At 40.5% G+C, this 24,485-nt stretch overlaps 1 protein-coding gene and 1 long non-coding RNA gene across 4 annotated transcripts in view; one reads left to right on the top strand and one right to left on the bottom strand.

Moving 5' to 3' along the window:
• samd4a (sterile alpha motif domain containing 4A) overlaps positions 1-24,309 on the bottom strand; it is an 80,468-nt gene extending 56,159 nt beyond the window's left edge. For all 3 annotated transcript variants that reach the window (XM_005458891.4, XM_005458892.4, XM_019367593.2), the window contains exons 1-2: positions 20,415-24,309; positions 18,799-19,391 (exon numbers count right to left, since the gene is read on the bottom strand). In XM_005458891.4, the coding sequence (XP_005458948.1) occupies positions 18,799-18,994 (196 nt within the window). In that variant the 5' untranslated portion in view covers positions 18,995-19,391; positions 20,415-24,309. The remainder of the gene's footprint in view (positions 1-18,798; positions 19,392-20,414) is intronic.
• On the top strand, positions 802-18,792 carry LOC112841798 (uncharacterized). Its single transcript, XR_003213175.1, has 3 exons — positions 802-1,858; positions 8,364-8,451; positions 16,650-18,792. It is a non-coding gene; the product is annotated as an uncharacterized LOC112841798 (long non-coding RNA).
• Positions 24,310-24,485: the final 176 nt, after the last annotated feature.

Here is a 24,485-nt window from a genome sequence, read left to right as displayed (position 1 = left end):
GCAGTAGGGTTACTGAAGTTGGGCTAGCTGGTATATAATGATGTGCTACGTGATCGCTAGCGACACAGCTATGTTAGCATAACATAAACAGTGAAGCTGCAGGATGAACGCTAACACTTTTCCACTCGATAAAAGTGGAAACATGAAGGTTTCTGATGGTTAAAGACAAATGCAATCACATGGCAGGATGCTGTAAACGGACCAAACTAAAGTCAGGAGAACAACTGAGAAAATACATCCACAATATGAGGTTAGTCATTAATGTATATCGCAACAACATGGGAATAGAGCAGCTGTGATAGAATACAGCATTAATGAATCAATGGTACAGAAGTGGAGGAAAAGAAGAATGAGTTGAATAAAGTTTGATTTATCTGACTGCTTTGTTTCGCGTAATGTGACTTATAATCCCGTGCACCTTATGGTCTGAAAAATACGTATTTGACTTTTTTATTTGGCACACTGCAGTTTAATGTTGCAAAGCACCTCTTTTTAACTTCAGTGGATATTATACATGGTTATGCTCAGGATATGTCAGCCCATTTCTACTGGAAATGCCTTTTGGTTAAACTTTCAGCAAGGAATTTGCATTTGCACTATTAAATTTTTATATAGCTTTAATGCACATAAAAAAACCAGTTGCTTGTTTAAGTGAAAATAAATGGATGGGGGGTTTTTTGCGCTAGTAAAGTTGTGGAGTTGTATTTTGTCTCGCAGAAATTATAACATTAAATCGTAACAGTCAGTTATATCGTTATCGCAAATTTTCAAATCTATATCGTGATATATATTTTTGGCCATATCGCCCTGCTCTAGTCGCAGCTATGCTGGGAATGTGAGCCTCTGCTCTACCAGGACTGGACTGGAGAAGCCCACAACTCTATTTAAGGAAATGGCAGTGAGGGGCCCATCAGCCGCTCTCTTTGCCTCTTCGTTTCTCTGTGTTTTCCCTTGGTCAATGCCACATTCCTTTCCTTATACAATTATTTTCCTTTGTGCAAGAAAGGTTTATATGCATACCTGCTTGGAAGAAGTAGCACACATTTACACACACACAGACAAGTGTATGTACCAACCACTCACTAGTGTACTGGTGGTGTGGTTTGGGTAATTGTTTCCGGTACATTTGTGACCTTAATAGGGATGCAGCTTTGTAAAGTGCTTTAGTGCTGTGGTCTGTTAAACAACAAAATCAACCACGAGCCAGAGAAAAGTGCGAAGGAAGGGGAAGGTTTCAGCCTACTTGCAGAGGGGAAAAAAAGCCACAAGTTAAAGAAAGGTATTAAAGTTTAAAGGTTTTAAACTGCAGTCACTGAAGGCAAAACTGAATGCACAGAGACCCTCAAACAAGCAGCAGGTGATAGTGGCTGCAGTAAAGCAGAGCATCTCAAGGGAAGAAGCCCAACATTTAGTGATGTCCATGGGTTGTAGACTTCAGTCGCCGACTGACAGTCGGTGACTGATTTTCCTTTAAATATTTTAAACAATCCTGATGTTTAAAATTGAACAAACTGCCAATTACTTCTAAACCTTTGAAAATGGGGCACTGTGCATGAAAATGCTAAACATTTACTGGAAAACCCGAGTGAAAACCCTTGTGTTACGTGCCAAGAGATGTGGCTTTGCTTTTGTGTTCTTTTTATCTTTCAGGTGTCAAGCCTCCACCTATTGGCCAGTTCAAAGTTGATTGGCATGTGTCTATTGGCTGGTCTGGGCACAGTTGGCCAATCACTCTCCAGGGATCACTACAAATGAGCAGCTCCCTGGCCAGCTGGTGGCTGCTGGCTTCTGCCTTATGACAAACATTGGTATGAAGACTTCTGTGTGTTTTGAGAGTGTGTGGTGGGAGGCTGGACAGGTAAGCTGAGGTACCCTATACACTGGCTGCAGTTTTTAAATTGTTAGACACACTAGGTTATGCGATTGATGCTACTTTTGTATGTTTTCACTGACCTTTTGTCGAATAGCTAGGTAGGCCTTTTGTTTTGCACTTTTGTTTTAGTTAGGCCCTGGAAGCTATCAACCTCTTTTTGTTTTATTAATTTCTTTGATTTGGCTCAACCGCCCAATCCTCCTCTATGGGTATGTGGTCATAAATATTTTGTACTTGTAAATCAGTTTTGTATGTGTAAAGAATTTGTGCGTGTGTGAAAAAGATTTGTATGTGTAAAAAAGATTTTTGTGTGGACTTAGCCAAAACCCCCCCTGCAAGTTACAAGTACGAATTTTGACCCTATTTTTCTTCCTGTCATCTGATTGGTCAATGTCATGTCAATCACAAATGTAACAATCCAATCAGAGAACAGATGGGTTTGGCTGTCGGAGGGGCACTTTTTTTGAACTGCAGGTCCTTGAAGGGTAATACAGTTTGAAGCTGGAGGATCTCTATATAAATATCCGATAGCAGCTAGGTCCCCTTACTTTCAGCAGCTGTTGAAAGGATAAAGTTGTGGTATATAAGTGGTTAGAAATACCATTATTACTTTAGGATTAGTTTAACACAAAGTCAGGGCTGACCCGGGACCACTGCTGTGAGTCACAGTGCGCAGCATAAAGGTCCTTTCACATCGGACGCAGGATGTGCTGCTAATGCTAACTGCTAACTAAAAGCAAAGGATCCAGAATTTGTTGCGCTGGCTGCTGAGCTCTGTGGGTTTTTGCAGCAGCTCTACCTGTACTAGATGCACCTGCTCCTTGTCGTTTCTATCTCTGACTTTATGTCCTCTACAACAGTTTCTGTTTTTTTTTTTTTTTGCTAGTTCTTCAAATGTTCAATAAAAACATGTATGCTAATTCATAACGAAGAAAGCTTTGTAATGAAGACTGTCATTTCCAAAACACTGCCCCCCCCCCCCCCCCCCCTCCGCGCGCTGTTGAAAAGGCTGTGGAAGTCCCTGTATAAAGCACGTAGACCTGTGACACAAAAATCACCAAACTCGGACGACCACAGACTGTTTTCCTTCGTGGTGATGAAGGAAAATGCTGGGTTGGCACGTAAAAGGGCATTTATTCCCTTCAAGGACCTGCAGTTCAAAAAAGTGCCCCTCCGACAGCCAAACCCATCTGTTCTCTGATTGGATAGTTAAATTTGTGATTGACATGACATTGACCAATCAGATGACAGGAAGAAAAATAGGGTCAAAATTCGTACTTGTAACTTGCAGGGGTTTTTTTGGCACACACAAGTCTTTTTTACACATACAAATCTTTTTTACGCACGCGCACATTCTTTTCACACACAAATCCTGATTTACAAGTACAAAATATTTATGACCACATTTTGAGCCCATACTCCTCCCCCACCTTTTTTCTTTTGTTAAGTTTGACTCTCAAGGCAAGCAACCAATAAATCCTGCCTGATTCTTAACTGTCCTGTTGTCCTCCTCCTTCATTGATTGTGGTTGTCCGATGTTGCCGTCTCCTTCCTACCTTTACCTCCACCATGGTGGGGGGGGACGTAACACCTTGCATGAAAACTTAAAGTTTGCACTTTCTTGGGTATCATTTAGCATTCTGCCCTCAGGTTTATTGCTTACAACATATATTGCAATCATCTTTGCATTTTGTGCAACTTGTGTTGCACTCACTTGGTTGAAATATCAAAGGACGAGCACAGGTATAATTAATGTTAATGAAGACTCAATTCCATTTAAATGAGCCAGATCCAAGGTTTTGTACTTGATGCACTGGAGTGCCTTCCTGGGCTACGCAGTGGGACAGAACCATTATTAATGAAGTAGTTTCAAAAAGTTTTTCCTATTAAGATGAGTCAAAGTGAGTTTACAGTGACAACTGGACTGGGGTTGCAAATCTGGGAGACACAGCTTCCTGGAGGAATCTGGTTTGGATGAGGTCATTTCCACCCACCACAGACTTAAAGTCCTGTTGTATGGCCGTCACAGCAACTGTTGCCATGGTGGGCTCTCATGGCGACGGGTTCTGCTGATGTCACTCAGTCTTTTGCAGCCAACGGCGTGTCAACTAATTCAAAATAAATGGTTCAGCCGGTGGCACCTTGCTGTGTCTCCACTGTCATCGTCCATTCATGTGAGGACAGAAAGGACAATCAGAGACACAGCTGAGACCGGAGTGGAGTCACACACTCAACTGCCCCCGGCTAGAAAACTAAAAGTGTCCTTGGCAGCAATCGCATATTAAGTTGTCTATGCCTTTCATTAATGCTGTTTTTATGAGTAATAGGAATTATGTTAAAAAAAAAAAAAAAAAAAAATACTCTAAACAGGTACATTATCACGTGCTTACATTGCCTCATCACACATCATTATTTTTATTTTTTTTTTTTCCCTGTGGTAATAATTTCTCAAACACCACTTCGATTCACACACTGTTTATAGGTTTAAATTACTTATCTGGTACAAATAGAAAATTTAGCTACAAGGGGATCTGATTCCCGAAAATTTTATAATAAGACTTGAGAGAGAAAAAGACATTAAGCTCCTGAAGGTGTTCGAACTGTAAATGGACTGAAACCACTTAAGGTTTGCCAATCTAACAGAGATGTGTGTGCGTGCGTGCGTGCGTACGCACACACGCACGTGTGTATGTATATGTATGTATATATATATATATATACATACATATGTACTTGTGTGTGGATTGAAGCATGCACTTGATAGTCCTCAGAAGTAGAACAGGGCGATATGGCCAAAAATATATATCACGATATAGATTTGAAAATTTGTGATAACGATATAAGTGACGATATAATTTCTGCGAGACAAAATACAACTCCACAACTTTACTAGCGCAAAAAAAAAAACCCCATCCATTTATTTTCACTTAAACAAGCAGCTGTTTTTTATGTGCATTAAAGCTATATAAAAAATTTAACAGTGCAAATGCAAATTCCTTGCTGAAAGTTTAACCAAAAGGCATTTCCAGTAGAAATGAGCTGACATATCCTGAGCATAACCATGTATAATATCCACTGAAGTTAAAAAGAGGTGCTTTGCAACATTAAACTGCAGTGTGCCAAATAAAGTCAAATACATATTTTTCAGACCACAACGTGCATGGGATTATAAGGCACATTAAGCGAAACAAACCAGTCAGATAAATCAAACTTTATTCAACTCATTCTTCTTTTCCTCCACTTCTGTACCATTAATTCATTAATACTGTTATTCTATCACAGCTGCTCTATTCCCATGTTGTTGCAGTATATTAATGACTAACCTCGTACTGTGGATGGATTATCTCAGTTGTTCTCCTGACTGAAGTTTGGTCCGTTTACAGCATCCTGCCATGTGATTGCATTTGTCTCTAACCATCAGAAACCTTCACGTTAACTTTTATCGAGTGGAAAAGTGTTAGCATTCATCCTGCAGCTTCACTGTTTATGTTATGCTAACATAGCTGTGTCGCTAGCGATCACGTAGCACATCATTATATACCAGCTAGCCCAACTTCAGTAACCCTACTGCTGTTTAGTTTCCTGTCTTCATTTATGTTGGAAGTGATAGCAGAGCTGTACGTTTGACTTTTTTCAGAAATCTCTCAGTCAGAACATGCTATATAATGCTTAGCTCGCTAGTTTCGCTAGTTACCCAACTTCCGCTAACTTCCTGCTAACTTCTAACTCCATTAAATGTAATAAATTCGGTTTTCATGGATGCCTGGATGTTAAACCTCATAGTTACACCTGGTAAAGCAGCAATGCTGATCGTTTTATTAAAGATGAAAGAATTTAGACAGTTTTTAACTCTCCTTGATGCTGCAGTGTTCGTTTGACTTTGGGACCTGAAGCGGATGGAGTTTAGGACCCAGGTTACTCCTAGATTTACGAGCACAAATATGGCAATAACGATGGCCCGCTTGCATGTTCTACAAAAAAAAGTGCTTTGTTGTGTATCTGACGGACAAACACCAAACCAGTTCCACATCACTGAAGTTGCACCATTTTTACAAACCAATTCTGGTTCATCCGTTTCACTCAACAATCCACTTTTCCCCTTCTCATTCTCCGTTGCCGCCGTGCTTTTTCGGCCATGTGCGTATGAAAACAAAGGCACTGCATGCGCGTTTTACCCATATTCTATTGCGATATTTCATTTTCTTATCGTTGCCTAACATTGTACCGGTATTACCGTGAATGGTATAATATGGCCCAGCCCTACTCAGAAGTTACACACAAATCACTGCACACATTTGTAAATTATACCATATGCGTTTGTAACCCTTTTGGGGCAAATTTCTCTTCATAGAAAACAGCATGCTGGTCTGGATGTTGGAAACTGAATGGGCAGATCTAAAACTAGTGCTGCTACATTACCCATACACTAGTATGTACTGCTTTGATAAGGTTAATTAAACCTTCCAAAGTCAAGAGATATGATTCCTTGACTAATCTACGAATATTTTTTCCTCTGAAATATAACCCTTTAATCTCAGAGAATATTACATGTCTAAAGAAGTACTGATGGAATATTTTCTTTAGGTGTTTTTGTAAGCATCAACAAGAGTTGCTACATTTTAGGGCATGAATGAATTTATCTGAATCTATACCTTTTGTTTTTAATAGGAAAGTTAGTTCAGATGTTTCTAAGGAGAGTAAGAAACTGAACAACTAGAGCTACAACTGCTGTTAAAATAAACAGTGAATTAACTGCACATATACCTTATACAAACACCTTGTAATTATTAGATAAACTAGTCGATACAGTGGGACAGTGTACAGTCTAAAAGGATCTTTCTTGGTTTCTATAGTAATGGCTGTGCTGGCTTGTCAGTACACTTGAGACCAGGTGGCTCCAACCTTAAACAGCCTCCATACCCAAGAAGTTTACTATATAATATGACCAGCTGCTGAGAGCAGGGCGGGGATGCCTGGCCTGAGAGTCTGGGGAGCTATATGGGGAAACATTATATGCCTCTATGTCTGCTCCCGTCAGGACGAGACTGACTGTTCATCTATGAACACACGGGTACCTCACCCGTTCTTACCCTTCCTCATTTTACTTTACACACATGTACATGGATGTGAAGCAACAACTTTGTTACTAGAGGATGGAAATTAAAAAAGTATTGTCAACTTCCAGGTACAGGTTGAACTATTTAATATTATAGATACACATTAGGTGTTTAACCATCATTCTTAGCTAAGGTGGAACTCTAAACAAATGCTCTAATTTCTTATGTGAACATGTGCAGGCAAAGGGTAAAATGCAAGCACTGAAATCATGATCAGTTTGAATTTAAACCTAGAATTTAGGAGGACAGTCTTTTTGTAGTAGATATGTGTGTGATCCCCAGCAGGGCATTTTTAAAAAATCTAAACAGATCACGATTTAATTACACCACAGTTACACTGTATATACAGTTACGTGAAAAAGAAAGATTTCATAGACTCTGTGCAGTCCTGTGAAAAGCTGAGTACACCCTTAATGATTCCATACAAACTAAGAGGAAAAGTAGCACACCAGAACAACTAGAAACATACTCAATAAGTACGCTGTGTTGGAAAAGGTTGCAGGGCAAAAGCCCATTTTCTCTGAAAAACAAAACAAAACTGGCTCATGGCAACACCTTGATTAAAGTCCAGACCTCAATCTGAGTGAAATGCTGTGATGGGTCCTTTACAGAGCTGTGCATAAATGAATGCCTGTAAACCTCAATGAACTAAAACAAGGTTTATTTGAAATTATTGCTATTAAAAGGTGGCTCTACATGCCATGTCTACATGGGGTGTACTTAGTTTTTTGACACACTGCTTCTGCCCTTTGACTCAGTTTGTGTTAAATAAACACTGACACTGTGTAAGATGTCATGTGTTGTTGTTCATCTCAGGTTTTCCTGACCCAATTTAAAACCTGGCAACAACTGGATAACATTTGTCCTGATATATAAAACCTTCGGACTGTATACCACACACAGGTCACCCACCTTCCCAAAAGGTTCAGCTGACAATGCATAACTTGTACTTTCATGCTACATAACAATTCAGGTTATTCATATTTTTAAATGACTGCCTGACATCCCTCTCACACACAGCAATTATGTTTCAGTCCACCTCATTATTGGCAACTTAGAGCCTTTATGAAGTGATCTGCTTGTTGCAATCACTTTGTTACTGATGCCTGGTCTCATGGACATACCTGGCTCTAGCTGCCTGTCGTGTTTACCATCCTGTCAAATATCGATCACCCTCATTGATAGTCATTTCCTTAACTTGACTGGAAGCTGAGAATCCCTCCTACTTTCTGTCAACGCTGTTCATTTCGCCTTCATTGTTTGAAGCCGCTGACTGTTATTGACTTCTGTGGTCTCTGGTCACCACATCGTATTGCTGCTGCTTGATTCCTCTTCAAGTGTTTTGTTTGTTTACTTGTTATTTTTTGTTGCAGATTTTTTTTTCCAATCCAAAAAAGGATCAGAGACCTTGGTTCAGAGCATATTCTCTGCTTGGAGAGTGAGACATCTTTAACAGGTTTGGTGAGTAAGCACTCACAAACACAGTCAGTTGTTGTTAACTTTATTTCATAGTGTACTAGGAAATATAGTAGAACTTGCAGGTTATTTAAACTTTATCATTTACAGAAGTTTGAATACCTGTCTTTAGACCAAAGTATATGTAAAAGTATTTTTTTTTCTAATCATCTAAGAAATTAATTCAGCACAAAACACTCAGCACTAACAGACTGGCTATTCAATCACATTCAATCAGAGCATGTACTTTAGATTTGGGCTAGATGACACAATAATCCAACATGTTAGAGAAGGTGAAGCTAAGATATCAAAGTTAGAAGCAAGCACAGAAGGGTGAGTGAGAAACTAAACCTTGAGCCTTCATGAAGCCCTTGATTGCATAATCCCTGCTATCACTGACACCTCATCTGCCTCTCTCATAGATAATATCAACAGGCTGACATGTCTGAGGCTTCTAGTGGCAAACTAGCCACTGGAGTCTGTTTGGCAGTTGCAAATCCCCTTATTTTCACACACATACATACAGTAAAACGTAAACTATAAAAATACTAATTATACAAATAAACACACACGCGCACACACCCAACTGTACTCAAGCAACAAGGAAAAGCATTTGCTGTAGAGGTCTGGTGGAAAAGACTAGTTTTATTTCCCCCTCTGGTCATTTTGGCAGGTTGTCTGTCCCCATTCCTGAGGTTCAGTACGAGTTCACAGAACACGCCGTCAACCTCCAGAAATAAACTGTTTGCTCATGCGTGGGTGCGATGAAATAGTTTGGCTCCCAAACCAGAGACAAGATTTTTCTCTCTCCCCTCTCCCTGGCAGAATGTCCAGACGTTCAAAAAGGCACAAAAGGCTGATGACAAACAGAGCTTCTATGGTTGTGTATAAAAAAAAAAGTTCCACTTTTAAGTGTTATCTCTGTGGGAGACCGTATTTATAGATACTCATGTGGCAGAGCAGGCCAGCTACATTAGGCTCAATTAGATTGATATCCACGTTTTTTTTTTTGTTTTTAAAATGCTATAGCTCTTACAAACATTACTCATCATCTTCATCTTACTCAGGCATGCTTTTTTAGATCTCGTTAACAAACCCTGAAAGTCTCCTTCAAAAAAACAAAACAAAACTCCAAAACATCTTGGGCTGCTAAACGGTGTTGATCAAGATATCTGTTCATTTCAACTGAGGCTGGAAGCCATAAAGGTCTGCTAATATAAAGTTAATATTCAAAGTTAACATAACTTTAAAAGCCTTTGGAAAGCCATATCAGACAGAGAAAGCAGTGAATGTCAGCTGTAAATGGCAGCAGTATTCCTGAGTCTTCCTCTTCTCCCTTCTCTGCCCCACCCATCCCATCCCCTCCTCCTCTCTTCCACACCATGGTGTACTTAGGAGACCTTAGCTCTAGTGAGAGTGGAATCACTTTTCTCTTTCCACTGTCTCCCCACCACACACACACTTACACTGGAAAAGCCCCTGTTCAATTCACACCGAGCTCCCGACTCAAGTGTGCTCCTACGTGCCCACATTCCTAGACAGTATCCCCAACACCGGAACTGTTTACCGCCTCAGTCAGGAATGCTGATTTCCAGTACAGGTTTTCATCAGACCTAGTTTAGGCAGAGAGTGCAACAGGAATTCACTGAGTAATACTAGCCATTAAAAAAGAAAAAAGAAAAACACAGAAGTCCCCAACCCCCACCCCACCCCCACGTCACTCACCTTGCAGACAGACTGACAGAGACTCTGCTTTCCCTCTCTCTACAATAACAGATACAAGGCTAATGCCAGAAGCCATATTCTGACCTAGATTCAAACAGCTTTTTGAATTCAAATTCTTCACTGACGTTAAATCCCCTCATTCATTGTATAATTCTTACATTCTGCTGATCTAAGGCTCAAAGGTGTTAAGAAAAGTGCTTTTCCATTTGCTTCGCCTAATCCTTTCAAATTACCAAAAAGCCGCCAGAAACTCGTGTCTCTTTCCATTTTGCACTTCTGCCATTCACAAACTAAACAGCAACTGACAACTATCAAATGTAGGTATTTTTTCCATTTGGCTGGGAAAGTTCCTGTAATACTTTTACATCTTTTATTTAATGGAAATTTAAATTCATATCCATACTACAATCCTGAGCATTTACATCCCTCCAAATCTAACACAGGTAAACTTTAGGCCGTGACACAATGGCATGGCCATCTAACCAATGTTCTACTCAGTCAGAGAGAGTAGGGCTGGCACATGATCAGCCATGTTACTTCTTAGAGTACTGTATATGTCGCTGTGGTTGGCTGGCTGTAGCAGGAACAGGTTTGAAAATCTCTGAGCATTCACATACCTGATTTCAAGCTTGACTGGACTGATCAGCTCTCTATACCCATCTTAGATAATGCTACATTAAAATTCAGAAAATAACAGAACACTGAGGGAAATTATTAAACACCTTTCATTCCTCTTGCAGCTGGTTACAAAAACAGCACAAACTGTACATTTGGATCTCCAAATAGTGCATAGAAGCTCACGGTGAAATCATTTATTTTGATAGGACTTTTTGCAGTGACTGTGTTTGGCTGAGATTTTTTGATTGACATTGCCTTCCACACATATGAATAAATTTTCGTCTCTCCTTCAAAGATAATATATGAAAACTGTCTTAAAAAAAATAGATTGGTGTCCATTGCTAACTCCCTTTACATTAATTTTAACATGTACAACAGTTTTTCTCCAGTTCCTTAAAAACAGTTCAGCTTAATAATCACAGATCACAAAGAGTGGGAAGCTCACAGGTGTTTTTAAAAACAACAACAACAACAACAACAACAACCCTACAGGGTATTTAATCTTAAATAAAGTGGTTAACTTTCCATTACACTTAACAGTTACTTTACATGTGTCATCATTGTGGTTCCTATAGTCTGTGCTGTACTGTTCTGCACAACCTTCAAATCACATTCATTTTGAGCAGTAAGAAAACAACCAGTGCAAAAGCATTAAAAAAAACAAAACAAAACAAAGATGGACTCCAAACCAAAGGAACTGCATATAAATACAGTGTCACTAAGTGCTGGCTGCTGCAACTCAAGTACAGAGTTCTACTTCTGTCCACCTCTCCAACACAGCTGCTGCTTGTATGTTCTCAATCCCCGGCGGCCTCCTTCCAGCTCAAACAGCCGTGCAGGCCAGGTCAGCAATACACCACACCACACAAAAATGAAGCTAGTCATTCAGAACACCAAGCCCACTGTCCTGCCCTAACCCCACCTCTTACACGACCCCTACACCCTGCATGTGTTCATATGTCATCCTTCAGATAGCGCTCTGCACACTATTCAAGTCCTCTCAACTTAATCCAATATTGTCCCTCTTGAGGTTGCCTCAAAAGAAGTTTTGTTCTCTTTAGGAGGGGAGGAAAAACAGGAAGCTACATTCTTTCCTAATCACAACAAAAATGCAGCTGCCTGCTTATTAGCAGACAGCTAATAAAAACAGTAAAACCAGTATTCCAAATTTCTCTATGATTTCTGCACCAAAAGCCACCAAAGTTGCAAGGTGAAGTGATAAGAATGATTTGAGTTGGCATTTCACTTGTTGACTTTTGTTAGGCTTGACTTGAAAACTCAGTGGATGCAGGACTCCTTTTACACATCTGTGCCGGACTGTTAAAGTAAAGAGGCTGAGGCTGAGAAACACAAAAACCCTATAAAGTAACCAAAACCAGAACGTGATAAAATCATGTTAATCCAATAACACAGAGGAATAAATCATAAATCACATGTGATGCAATGCTGCAGGTCTCAGCGATCCCACCAACTGGGGCCACATCTCAAGTCGCGTCACTTCCAGGGTCCCGAAAAAAGCCTGCTTCTGAGCCGCTTGGAGAAGTAGGTCACTGAGGATTCCATTCATTTGTACAGCGCTTTCCAAATAGTTGCGCTTTTCCACTCAGCCCAAGACTTCCAGCTGTATGTTAACCCTTTAAGTGCCTGCAGGTCTCATTTCTGTATCAGCATAAAATCCCACTGTCCTGATTCACAAGCAGTCGGTAATCAGTGTTTTGACTCAGAAGTGTTGACTCAGTTTAGGATTAGTGAATTTGCTTTTTATCAGTGAATTAGTATGTATATAATAGCTTGTTTTAATTTCAAAACTGTACTCTGTGTTTTAGTCAAATCCATGAAGGGGAAAAAAAAGATCTCACAGAACTATGTGCTTAAACTCTTTTGGGGAAGCAGCTTTTAAGTCACTGAAAACAACTTTAAAACTGAGAAACTCAAAAACCAATAAACTGCCCATACCAACTCAGAAAAAAAAAACAAAAAAACAGCTAACCGATCTATCAGCCTTACCCTAGTACATAAGCACTCAAACAAGCTACCACAACATACCAGAGGGATCACGTAACCAGACAACCTTCCCAGTCTCCCTCTTTTCAGCTGCATGTGCTCTGACGGTAGGTCCACAGAGCTGAAATGGGCCACGGATTTCATGTTACCAAGCTGAATCAGCAGATCGGAAATGGCCACAATATGATCGAGGTGTGACAAAACTGAGGGGCACGGCATCAAATTCCAGGGTTTACAGAAGTTAGGAACTCATTTAATAACTTTAAAATCATTCCAGTGAACTAGAGGTGCAAACTGAACACCCAGAGCTGACATATATCAACTTGATAACTTCTATTCAAAATACTCTGATTCAGACCAAGGACTTTGTCAAGAAAGAAACTCCAAATTACCTAATTTTCCCAAGTCATTCCACAATAGTATGATATGGTATGTTTTCTTAATAAAAGCATCGTTACCTTTAATGTTCACCGGAAAGGGGGTGAAAAATGATCTGTTTTAATAGAAATTAAATAAAATGCAGCTGTTCTGACATGTTCTATCCTAATAATTACAAACTTACACCAACTGATCAGTTTAAAAGCATTAAGAAAGTTATAGAAGACTTTTCTTGAGATACTATTCAAATGTGTGTGCTTCTGTAAATGTAGCAAAACCACAGAGTTACTTCACTTTGTAAATTCCTGACCTGATGACACGGAGATAAACAGACTCAGTTTTCAATAACAAAACCTGAACAGTGAAATTGTCTCTGATCTGTCTAACATGTCAGTATAATTGAGGAAATCTTTCTTACATTTCTCCAAAAGTTGAATCTGTTCATCTGGACGTACCGTTTTGTGGGAGAAACGTTTCGTCACTCATCTAAGTGACTTCTTCAGTCTCAGCTGACTGCAGGTTTCCCCAACCTCAACCTTCTCCCACAAAACGCTACGTCCAGATGAACAGATTCAACTTTTGGAGATTTACTTTCCTGGATGATTGAGAACGCATCAAGACTTTCTTACATTTATAGCATTATTGACTAAATGAAGTAAAATCAACAGAGCACATAAGCTAGAACACCTGTGAACAGAACAGAGGGTGAGGTGTGTGCCTCACTGTGAAGGAGACTTTGGCAACAAACAAACAAGTATTATTATTATTCTTATTATTCTCATTAGTAGTAGTAGTAGTAGTAGTAGTAGTAGTAGTAGTAGTATTTAATCAAATATTTGGGTACAGAGGTAGGTACCAACTCTCTTGAAATACTATAGATTATAATTAGGCAGAAGCTGAGCCAGAGGTTTGTGTGACTAGTAGACAATTACTCCACAGAAGATGCCATCTCTTCTGTGGTTCACACCACCCTCACCCACCTGGAGCAGAAGAAATCCTACGTCTGTTTGCTCTTCGTGGACTTCTCATCTGCTTTCAACACAATGATCCCACAGACACTTGTTGATAAATTACTGACTTTGGGACTGAGCTCCTCTCTTTGTAACTGGGTTCTGGACTTCCTGACCAACAGACCGCAGTCTGTGAGGATCCACAATGTCTCCTCATCTTCCATAGTCCTCAGCACTGGCTCCGCTAAGGGCTGTGTGCTAAGTCCCCTCCTGTTCACACTGCTTACATATGACTGCTCACCCAACCATCCAGGCTGTCATATTGTGAAGTTTGCGGACGACACAGCTGTGGTTGGTTGCATCACAAACAATGATGAGACCGGCTATAGGAAGAAGGTGGACTGGTGCAGGAATAACAATCTCTGCTTAAATGAGAAGAAGACGAAGCAGATGACTGGACTTCAGGAGGGGAAGACACATACACACACACCCCTGCACGTCGGAGGATCTGCAGTCGAAGTAGTACCCAGCTACAAGTACCTGTGTATGTACCTAGATAGCAACCTCACCTGGAAAAACAACATTTCCAGCCTGATCAGGAAGGCTCACCAGAGGGTCTACTTCCTGAGGAGGTTGAGGCGTGCGGGAATGGAGAGCTCAGTCCTCATCTCCTTTTACAGATGTGCGGTGGAGAATGTTCTGTGCTCTGGCATCAATGTGTGGCACGGAAACTGCACTGTGGCAGAGAGGAAAGCTCTACAGAGGATGGTCAAGGCTGCACAGAGAGTTGTCGGAGGCAGCCTCCCAACCGTCACAGACATATACACCTCCAGATGCTGGAAGAGGGCAACCTGCATCATGAAGGACCCCACTCACCCAGCACACACACTCTTTGTCCCGCTCCCCTCAGGCAGGAGGCTGAGAAGCATTAAATGCAAAACCACCAGACTGAGAAACAGCTTCATTCCAGAAGCTGTGAGACTTCTTGTCAATTTATGCATTGAGAACTGCTATTGTAGCACCTTAATCACTACTGACACTTACTGATACTGTCACTTTATCAATGCTGGTCATCATGCCCTTTGCTGCTAAAGTATTTATTTATACCTATATTTATACCTACACTCTATATCCATACTGGTACTCAGGTTGTTGCACTCTACTTATCGTATTATTTATCGTATTGTTTTATTACTTGTTATTCTGTTTGTTAAAAAAAACAACAAAAAAACCCCACCAAAAAACCCCAACTATTTATTTATTACTTTAAAAAAAAAAAAAATCTGTTTCTTCTTTATTTTGTTTCTTTTTGCTCCGGGACCGTGTGTACATAATTTCGTTCCACCTCATGTTAACATGTGATGCGAATGACAATAAAGCTCCTTGAATCCTTACTGCCCTGGCTAGTTACACAAATTAGGGCTGTGCGATATGACCAAAATCTCATATCCCAATATAAGACAATTTATCGTCCCGACAACGATATATATCACAAAAATGTTACATTTTCTGTAAATTCTTTAAATCTCGGGCAACTCGACTTGCGTTTAGTGTTTTCAGCTGGGCATCATGCACCTGGAGTAGAGTGTTTTGACCGATGCATGAAACTATGGATTTTTAGACATAGGTTGTAACGGCCGCCATTTTCTTTGTGAGTATTTATTACACAATGTGCTGCAGGGAAAAGCCTGTTCTAAAGTTCGAGTCCAAGGTTTATTTTTTAGCACCGGACAGCTCTTTTTTTCCTTCTCATCCCTAAACTCTCTGCGTCCTCTTTCACATGATTCTTGCGTAGGGGGTAGAAGAGGTTTGTCGTGTTTGAGTCTGTGGGGGGCACTGGTTTCCTGCATAATTTGCACAGTACACTTTTCTTGTCCATGTCAGACTTTTCATAACAAAACCATGCCCATGCTACAGAGGTAGCCCCTTGTTTAGGAATAAGGTCCTCGATTTGCTTTGACTGGTCCTTCTGTTTGGAGCTACCTGGTTCTGCCTCATTTTCACTGGCCATGCTGGTATTCTCTGTGCCTGCATCCACATGGTGACTGTAAGTGCAATTTAGTTACTTCATGTTTTTACTTGAGGTAATTTGTCTGATGCTTATTCTAAAATTTGAAGTTTGAGAAAAATGTATTTTGCCATGATTTCAGTTTATTTTGAAAAATCTCAACAGGATCTTCAGCTTTATTGTGAAAGGTTTATGTGGAAAATAAACAAGCGGACGGCGGAGCCACACACTGGGTTTACCGTCGTTGTTGCTAACGACAACGCATAAAAACTGCCGCTTGTCCGTCCGTAGTGTGGTTATTTTAAATATAAGCGAAAGAGAGAACTTTAAGAGATTAATATAGCCACTACAGTGACCATCAAAACGATGAAAAATATTGCCATAAACAGTTTATTTTGCGACACCACGAAACAAACGATAGCGTAATATGAAACGATAGACGTTTTCATATTGTCATCCGATATATCGGATATATATAGTTATATCGAACAGCCCTAACACAAATTATTCTTATTTTATAGATGTACAACAGTCAGTTGGATGTATCAGCACCAACCACCAGTAACAGAGGGCAACATCCCTCTCTCACACCGAGTATTATCGATACTAATCTGATATCAGTGCATACTGTGAGGAAGAGATTGGAGGTGTTAACGCTTGATTCCCAAACTACTGACACTTTGCTGCTAGCTTCCTCAATGTTACACTGGTTCTCCTGCAACTGCTCCTATCACTCTCAAGTGCTGAAGTAAGCACAAAACTGATCTGAAAAGACTGGTTTATTGATCCACACTCTGTCACCAATATGTGTTCTAGCTTTTTCAATCAGTGGTTCGGGGATTTGAACCTGCAACTGTATATACACAGACATATTAAAAATTTGGGACGTAACAATTCCCCAGATCAATGTTTTTTTACTTATACATCAATTTACCTCTGTTTTTGTATGGCTTTAATGTTTTGTTTTGTTGAGAAAAACAAACAAATGAGAAATAAAACAAGTATCATCACTTGTTCCTAGCTGGGTCAGCTTCCATTAGATCTGGATGTTTTAACCAGGAATTAACAGCTCCACATGACCAATTAGGATAAGTCAGAGTCTCACAATACATAAAGACAGAGTCACAACACAATGCTGTGCACTTTTCACACCTCTAACAAATACCTTTATTTGGGGTAGCTCCTGTAGGGGTCTCCTGTCCAACACTCACAGACATGGATGAAGATTACTTGAAAACTACACTGGCTGGTAAATATAACAGATCATAATGCTAAACTAGACTTCTTTTAAGAAAATGAATCGAATGAAAAATTCTCCAGCCTCCTTTGTTAGGAATTCAACTGTCTTGTGAGAATAAATAAATAAAATCAGCGTTTTGCTAGCTGTAAAATTAGGAGCCACAGTGAACATAACTGACTTAAATATCGCCACAAAGACCATAAGTCTATCTCACATGATGGAGCGCATTCTGAAAAGTAAAAAAAATAATTAAAAAAATAAAAGAGGAACAGCTGATGAATTAGAAGACGACAGCCCTCCTCCATCTGCTGTGTCTTCATTTTGCTTTGATCTCTGGCACTATGAACAAGCCTGACTTTGGGAGGGGTCGCCCATGAGAATTTCATAAACTGCGCCTTGATGTCTCCAGTTTTACTCAACAATAACAAAGACCAGCCTGTATTAACCGAAGCCCCTGACTGTGGTACACCCTGATAGAAACTCTGTAACATCTGTGAGTATCACTTCAGGCAGGTTCGCTGTGATGGCCCAGTGTTACCGCATACAGCTGTTGCCATAGGTGCACGGAGACACTTTCTCTCTTCTGCAGCAGCAGCAGCACCGCTTCATTCTATTTTTCATGAGCTCAGTCGGTTGCCAGGGTGTTAGTTTCCATGGCCACACTGCAGTCTGATGAAACAAAAACCAAACCAGAACACACGCCCGCACCCCACTACCTCAGTTGTCTTGGCCCAGTACCCTTTATTGCCCGGGGACCACCACGGCAATAAAGGCTGGCACACTAACCGACTGCCATCTCCAACCACCCGTGGTGCCAGCTGAGGTAACATGTGCTAGTTCTCAACCTCCTCTCACTCTCATCTACTGACCAGCCAGAGTGCAGCACAACACCATCAATGATTCAGCAATTTACCACTCCTGATGGATCTACAGGAACACCTCACACAGGAAGTTTCTTCTAATGCCCTTGGGATGCCTGCACCATTATTTTCTAGCGTGCCTGTTACAAGATTGAGAACTACAATGGAAAAATGGAAAAAACACATTTCTTTTTAAATGAGTGAAAAACCTGACCAGAAACAGCTAAACTGTCACAGTGACTGTGATAACTGCTGCATCAATGGATTCCAACTCTGTAAGTGGAGAAGATGTATCACTCTTTCCTCTTCTGTAATAACTGCTGGCAACTCCCAGATTTCAGAAATATGCCTGAAAAAATCTAAAAGCACAAAATCAACTTTGGGTTTGGATTTTTTTCCAATTTCGCAGTTCACTCCTTTATGATAAGAAGAGTGAAGTTGCTGAAGGAGAAGAGTGCAGTGTGAAGAACAAACAAGTAACCGTAGTGTCTGTGAAGGTTCTCAGTAACCGTAACCGTAGTGTTCGTGAGTGCCTGTAAATGCATCTAACCAAGCATGTGGTAGTCCTACCTGGATTATTGGCCTCCCCCTCCAGGACCTGCAGCTCGGTGCACTCGGCGAGCGAGTGCTCCAGGCAGAGCTGCAAGAAGCGGGCCTGGGTTGGGCTCACCCTCTTCAGCAGGGACAGCAGGGCCACCGTCTGCTCGCACTCGTTCCACCCCTTGAACCAGCTGGCCAGCACGCCCACTTGATCGCGAAACATCATGGTCTGCGAGACGGGGGGTTGAAGGCTGGCGGATTGAAGCGTATCTGCTCTTAAGACTGAACGGTAGCTTTACGGCGGTTATTGGCGTCTCTGTTCAGCTGTGGCGCTGTGTTACCATTCTAAGCTTCTTTATTATTAGTCAGGTCAGCGGTCTCTGCCAGTATTCCTGCTGGAGCCTTCTCCTGTATGATAATCTCTGGGTTGTAAGGGTGAGAGAAGATGGGAGGGGGGGTGTTAGTTGCTCTTCTTGCTGGGCATTAGGTGATACAAACTCCTGCTGCTGCTTAGTCACTCTCAGAGAGATTGAGATTTGATGAGTCAGCTTTCTTCCAGCACAGGCTGTGTCACATCAGCTTCAGCCTCACAGGCATTTTTCTTCAGGGAATCCCTCTCAGCCCTGCAAGAGGGTGTCAGATGTTAAGTGAAGGAGGGGAATAAAGGGAACATTTAACCCACGCTGCTCTCAGCTTCTACTTAAGTAGGTCTCCCCCTTCCTATCAGACCTCTACAGTGACTTTTACAGTGCACTGGGCATCATTAGAAACGCGACGGTGTCCCTGTTGCTTCAGCCTTGCAGCTGCAGTGGGGGAGTTTGGAAGAGAGGGAGAGAAGAAAAAAAAAACCCTCATATTTTATAGGTCTCCTCCTCGCCATCGCTATGCGAACAGGCTTATGGCATTCACCACTGGGACAAAAATAAATAATTTGCGTTTTTTTAGGTATCCACCCATTCCTTAAAAATACAGCTGTCGGTACTAGTGGCGCTACATCCCGGAATTTTCCAAAAAGGACGCGGGGTTACCGACGACGGCCACTGGCACGCCTGTGTGCAGCACAGACGGTAGCACAGACTTCCCTCCGTTATTCTAATGACAGGTTAGTTCGTATCGGAGACCGAGATCCGGCAGTGAAGGCTAGCTTTCAGCTGTAAAAACGCTGCAGAGCAGGCTGCGAGCTGACTCCAGGTTCCTGAGCTTTTACCGCTGTCTAAAACTGTCACTTTGCCTCATCAGCACACAGGGAATGACTGTCGGCGTGTGTTAGAGTGTACGAGGAGTTTGTAAAATGTTGTGAAACGGAAAACTAGGGAACAGATCCATACATTTATCCACGTTCCTATCTAGAACGTTCCCATAGAATAACCGCGTAGCAGCTGTAATTTTAACTCAAGTTACCGTTAGCAAATTTCCCAACAGCGTTAGCACCGCGAATAAAATGTAATGGCTGGGAATTCCACATTCCCCGCGACATTACTTGAAAAGTCCTTAGTCAACCGCTAAAACTGTGTAATTTTCATTTAAAGACTGGAGTAGAGTTGATAAAACAGCGGAGGGAAACGGCTTAGCTAAAAACTTCAATTTGAGTGTTAATTATTGTGGGAGAAACGGTTATTACACACACCGAACTTTAAGGTTCCTACCTGTTGGCGCTGTTCGCATCGTTGGGTTTGTCTCAGAACGGGCGGCAGGCTCGGCTTTTTCGGGGAGCGGTGCCCCTTTACTCCCGGTCTGTGAGATTTGCCATCTTGACTAACTTTTCCTCTGTCTCTCCCCCAGCAGACGGGCTCCACTGTCCTAAAACTCCACGGTTAAGCGAGCAGTAAGGTTGTGACACCGACTTCCCTTAATACTTTTCAAAATAAAGCTAAGCAGTGGCGTTGAGCATTTTTAGAAAACGTCATTCAAGAAAACCGAACTACTACAGTAGTTTCAACTTCAGATCGTGTACTTTTTAGTGCATACTATGATTAACTATGAATATAGGTTTCATGAGGAAAGTCAGAAATCAAAGAGAAAAAATAAGAATTTTTTAATTCTGCTTTTTCTCAAGATTTTATCCCCAGAATTCTGATTCTTTTATTATCTCTTAGATTATATCTTTTATTATTGCTTGTTTTAGAATTCTGACGTTTTCCCCTCAAAAATTGATTTGTTTGTCAAAATCCTGACTTTAATTTTTAGAATTATCAGATTTTTTTCCCCATGACTGTCAACCTGTTTTGCATGGATGTACTGGGATTAAAAGTTAAAAACTAGTGCTTCTGAAATGTAATTAAGGACAAGTATGAAGACGCAGTAGATACAATACTAAGCTAAAGTACTCTCTGAAAGATGCTCCTGAATAGTATTTGATCAGATTTTGTACTTAGTTACTTAGTATATTCGTGGACGTTTCTGATAAGCATTCTGCTTTTATTTTGAAGATCGGTGCAGTTGATATCCGGCCTCGTTTCGGCCGCCTTGACGTAAGGGGGGCTCGCTCTGCCCGTTTCCACATGCTAATCATTAACAGCAGAGCATTACGTCAGGGGCTTGGCAGCGCGAGGAAGCACCAAAATAGAGAGAGAGATATAGCGTAGGGGGGTGACCAGCGACGAAACTAGAAGAAAATGTAAGAAAAGGAAATGTTTCCAAAGCCACAGTTAATGAGGTCCACATCCACACAGGAACGATGCTGAATGTTTTAGCTCGTACGTCAGGGAGCCGTGGAAACTATTTTTAGGTGACAGATTCGACTCTATTAAGTGTCGGAATGTAACACGGTTCATTTATTCAACTATCTATGACTGGCTATTTAATTTCATGCTGCACTGTACGTGTATTCAACTGTACTTCAAAGGTAAATTCGCTTCAGTTTTGGAGAGCTGCTTGTTTAGTTTTAATTATAATTCAAAAGAAGAAAAACGACCATTTTATAAAATACAGCACACTGCACAAGGTGAAAATCTTTTTTGAACAGTGAAAACACTTAATTACAAATAAAACTGAAAAGTAAGTATGTATCATTTTGTCTGAGGTATTAAAAGTAAAAGTGGGTGTGAATTTCTGCCCTGTGATTGATAACACATTAAAAATTGACATTACACAAATATTTATTTATTTCCACTTGACTGGGAAACACTGTTCTGTCTGTTTCTTGTGTGAACATAAATTAAAAAAAAAATAAAATAAAGTTAAACGTACAAGACTTAGACCACAATATCCAGCACTAGGAGTACACAAGCTTTGAGCCCCTGAGGCTTGGTTTGTGTTTCCTGCTGGTCCTGAACTAAGCATCTGTCACGTGTAAGGTGTTAACCGCTACACCATGGAGCCAACGTAAGTACAATAAAGTATTCCTGGAAGTAAATTCAACTTACTGCTTACTGTAAACAAAGGTAGATAGTAGATACCTGTGTTATGCATCAGCTCTGTCTCCTCCAGAGGCATTAAAAACATTGTTTACATTTTAAGGAAAGAACAGATGTTATCCAAATATATATGTGTGTGTGTGTGTGTGTGTGTGTGTGTGTAGTGAGAGAGAGAGAGAGAGAGAGAGAGATTTATGTAGATGGTTGTATGTAACTAAATAACTGCTGTACTACTAATTTACTATTATTGCCCTGGAATCCTGGGCACATATTAGCTTGCACAGAGCGACTCTAATGTTCTCATTTTTTGTTTTCTCAATTCCAAAAAATGTTGGGCTGCTGTATAAAATGTAACTACAAACTCAATGCAGTTATTTACAAATCTTACAAACCCATATTTTATTCATAATAGAATGCAGGAAACATCAAATGTTTAAGATGAGAAAATGTACTGTTTTAAGAAAAAACAAACATGAGGTCATCTTGAATCTGATGGTAGCAACAGGACTCAAAAACGTCTGGACAGGGCCATGTTTACCGTGGTATAGCGTCCCCTCTTCTATTAACATCAGTCTGTAAATGTGTGGGAACTGAGGAGACGGTTTCTGGACTGTGGGGAGAGAAGTGCTGTCTTATTCTAACATTCCAAATGTTTGCAATTCGTGAAAGATCTGGATTGTTCAGGACTTTTCTCTTCTATGTGAAGCCATACTGTTGTAATAGTCAAAGTATGCAGTTTAGTTTTTTCCCGCTGAAATACAAAAGGCCTTACCTGAAAAAGAGCTCATCTGTGAGCTTATCTTGCTGTCAAGCCGGCTTATACCTTTCAGTATTGATGGTGCCTTTCCAGATGTGCAAGCTGCCAATTCTATAGGCACTAACACACCCCCATACCATCAGAGATACAGCCTTTTGAACTGAGCACTGATAACAAGCCGGATGGTCCCTCTCCTCTTTAGTTTGCACAATGTGGCATCCGTGTTTTACTAAAAGAATTTTAAAATTTGAATTCCACTTTGCCTCAATCCATTTTAAATGAGCTTTGACCCAGAGAAGACTGGATCATGTTCACATATGGCGTCTTCTTTGCATGACAGAGTTTTAACCTGCCTTTGAACTGGAAGTGTTCCTGAGTGCATGCAATGATTTGTGACAGAAACCAGAGACCCCTCATAATGCGTGAATTATGCTTCTGTGGGAAAGCTATATCATAACTTATGATGTAATCGGAAACTCATTTTAACACTAGGCTGTAACTTCCTACATAACTTGATGTGCACCTCCCATAAAATGTAACTACACGTTGGGTCAATTCATCCCACAAGGACTTGAATGGTGTGCAAGGTTAGTTAGTATAGGGATAAAGGGAGTTTCCAGTTACAGTGTCAGTTGTTTCAATTTCATTTCATTTTATTTATACAGCAAGGTGCTTTATGTTGTAAGATAACGATGCTACAATAATACACAAAAAACCCAACAATCAGATGATCCCTGAGCACTTGGCGACAGTGGGAAGAAAAAACTCCCTTTTAACAGGAAGAAACGTCAGCAGAAGCAGGCTCAGGGAGGGGCACCCATCTGTTAGACCAGTTGGGGGGTTGAGGGGAGTGAGACAGGACAAAAGACACTGTGGATGAGAGCCAGAGATTAATAATTAAATATAAGGAAATGTTTTAAACACATGGTGAGTGAAAAGGGGTGACATTTGTAGATTTCCCACAGAAGTCTAAATCAAACTTTAGTCAGGTTACGTGGAAGACTATGCTAAAAAGAGTTTTCGGTTATGACATAAGTTACATTTAAACACAAGTTCTCTCAGGGGCAACGCCAGTTTCCTCCCATAGGGAAGAAGAGGTTAAATAAATGAATGGATGTTCTGTTTTAAAGCTATTTTACTACTGTACTGGCTACTGTATCACAGCAGTGATATCATTTGTCTTTTCTACGGTAAACTTTGAACGATCACTCTAAGTGGAAAGGTCAATAAATTATCGGCTTTTAGCGCCCCCGTGTGGCTGACCAGCCATTTTTTAAACTATAAAATCTTAAATATCGTTTTGTCTGTACAATGTGGGCTGTACTGAGTGTAGTTATTAATACATATGCACAGTTGTTTCTTCAAACTTTTATTAAAACACATATCACATTATCTCTCTATTAAAAAAAACAATATATTTATCCAGCTTATTACGTTTTTTTTTTTTATTCCTGTGTATTATAATACGTCATGTATGTCACATTGAATTCAACTTTACTTGTTTTTGTTAATATGATTTTTTTTCTCCTGAGGCTATCTGAAAAAAAAACAAAAAAACAACAGCGAATCGCCTCCATGTGAGCCTTGCTGTGAGTTCCAGTCGG

Source organism: Oreochromis niloticus, linkage group LG1 (genome assembly GCF_001858045.2).
Source record: "Oreochromis niloticus isolate F11D_XX linkage group LG1, O_niloticus_UMD_NMBU, whole genome shotgun sequence".
In the NCBI taxonomy this organism is placed as follows: Eukaryota; Metazoa; Chordata; class Actinopteri; order Cichliformes; family Cichlidae; genus Oreochromis; species Oreochromis niloticus.
This window is presented reverse-complemented; position numbering and strand designations above follow the sequence as displayed.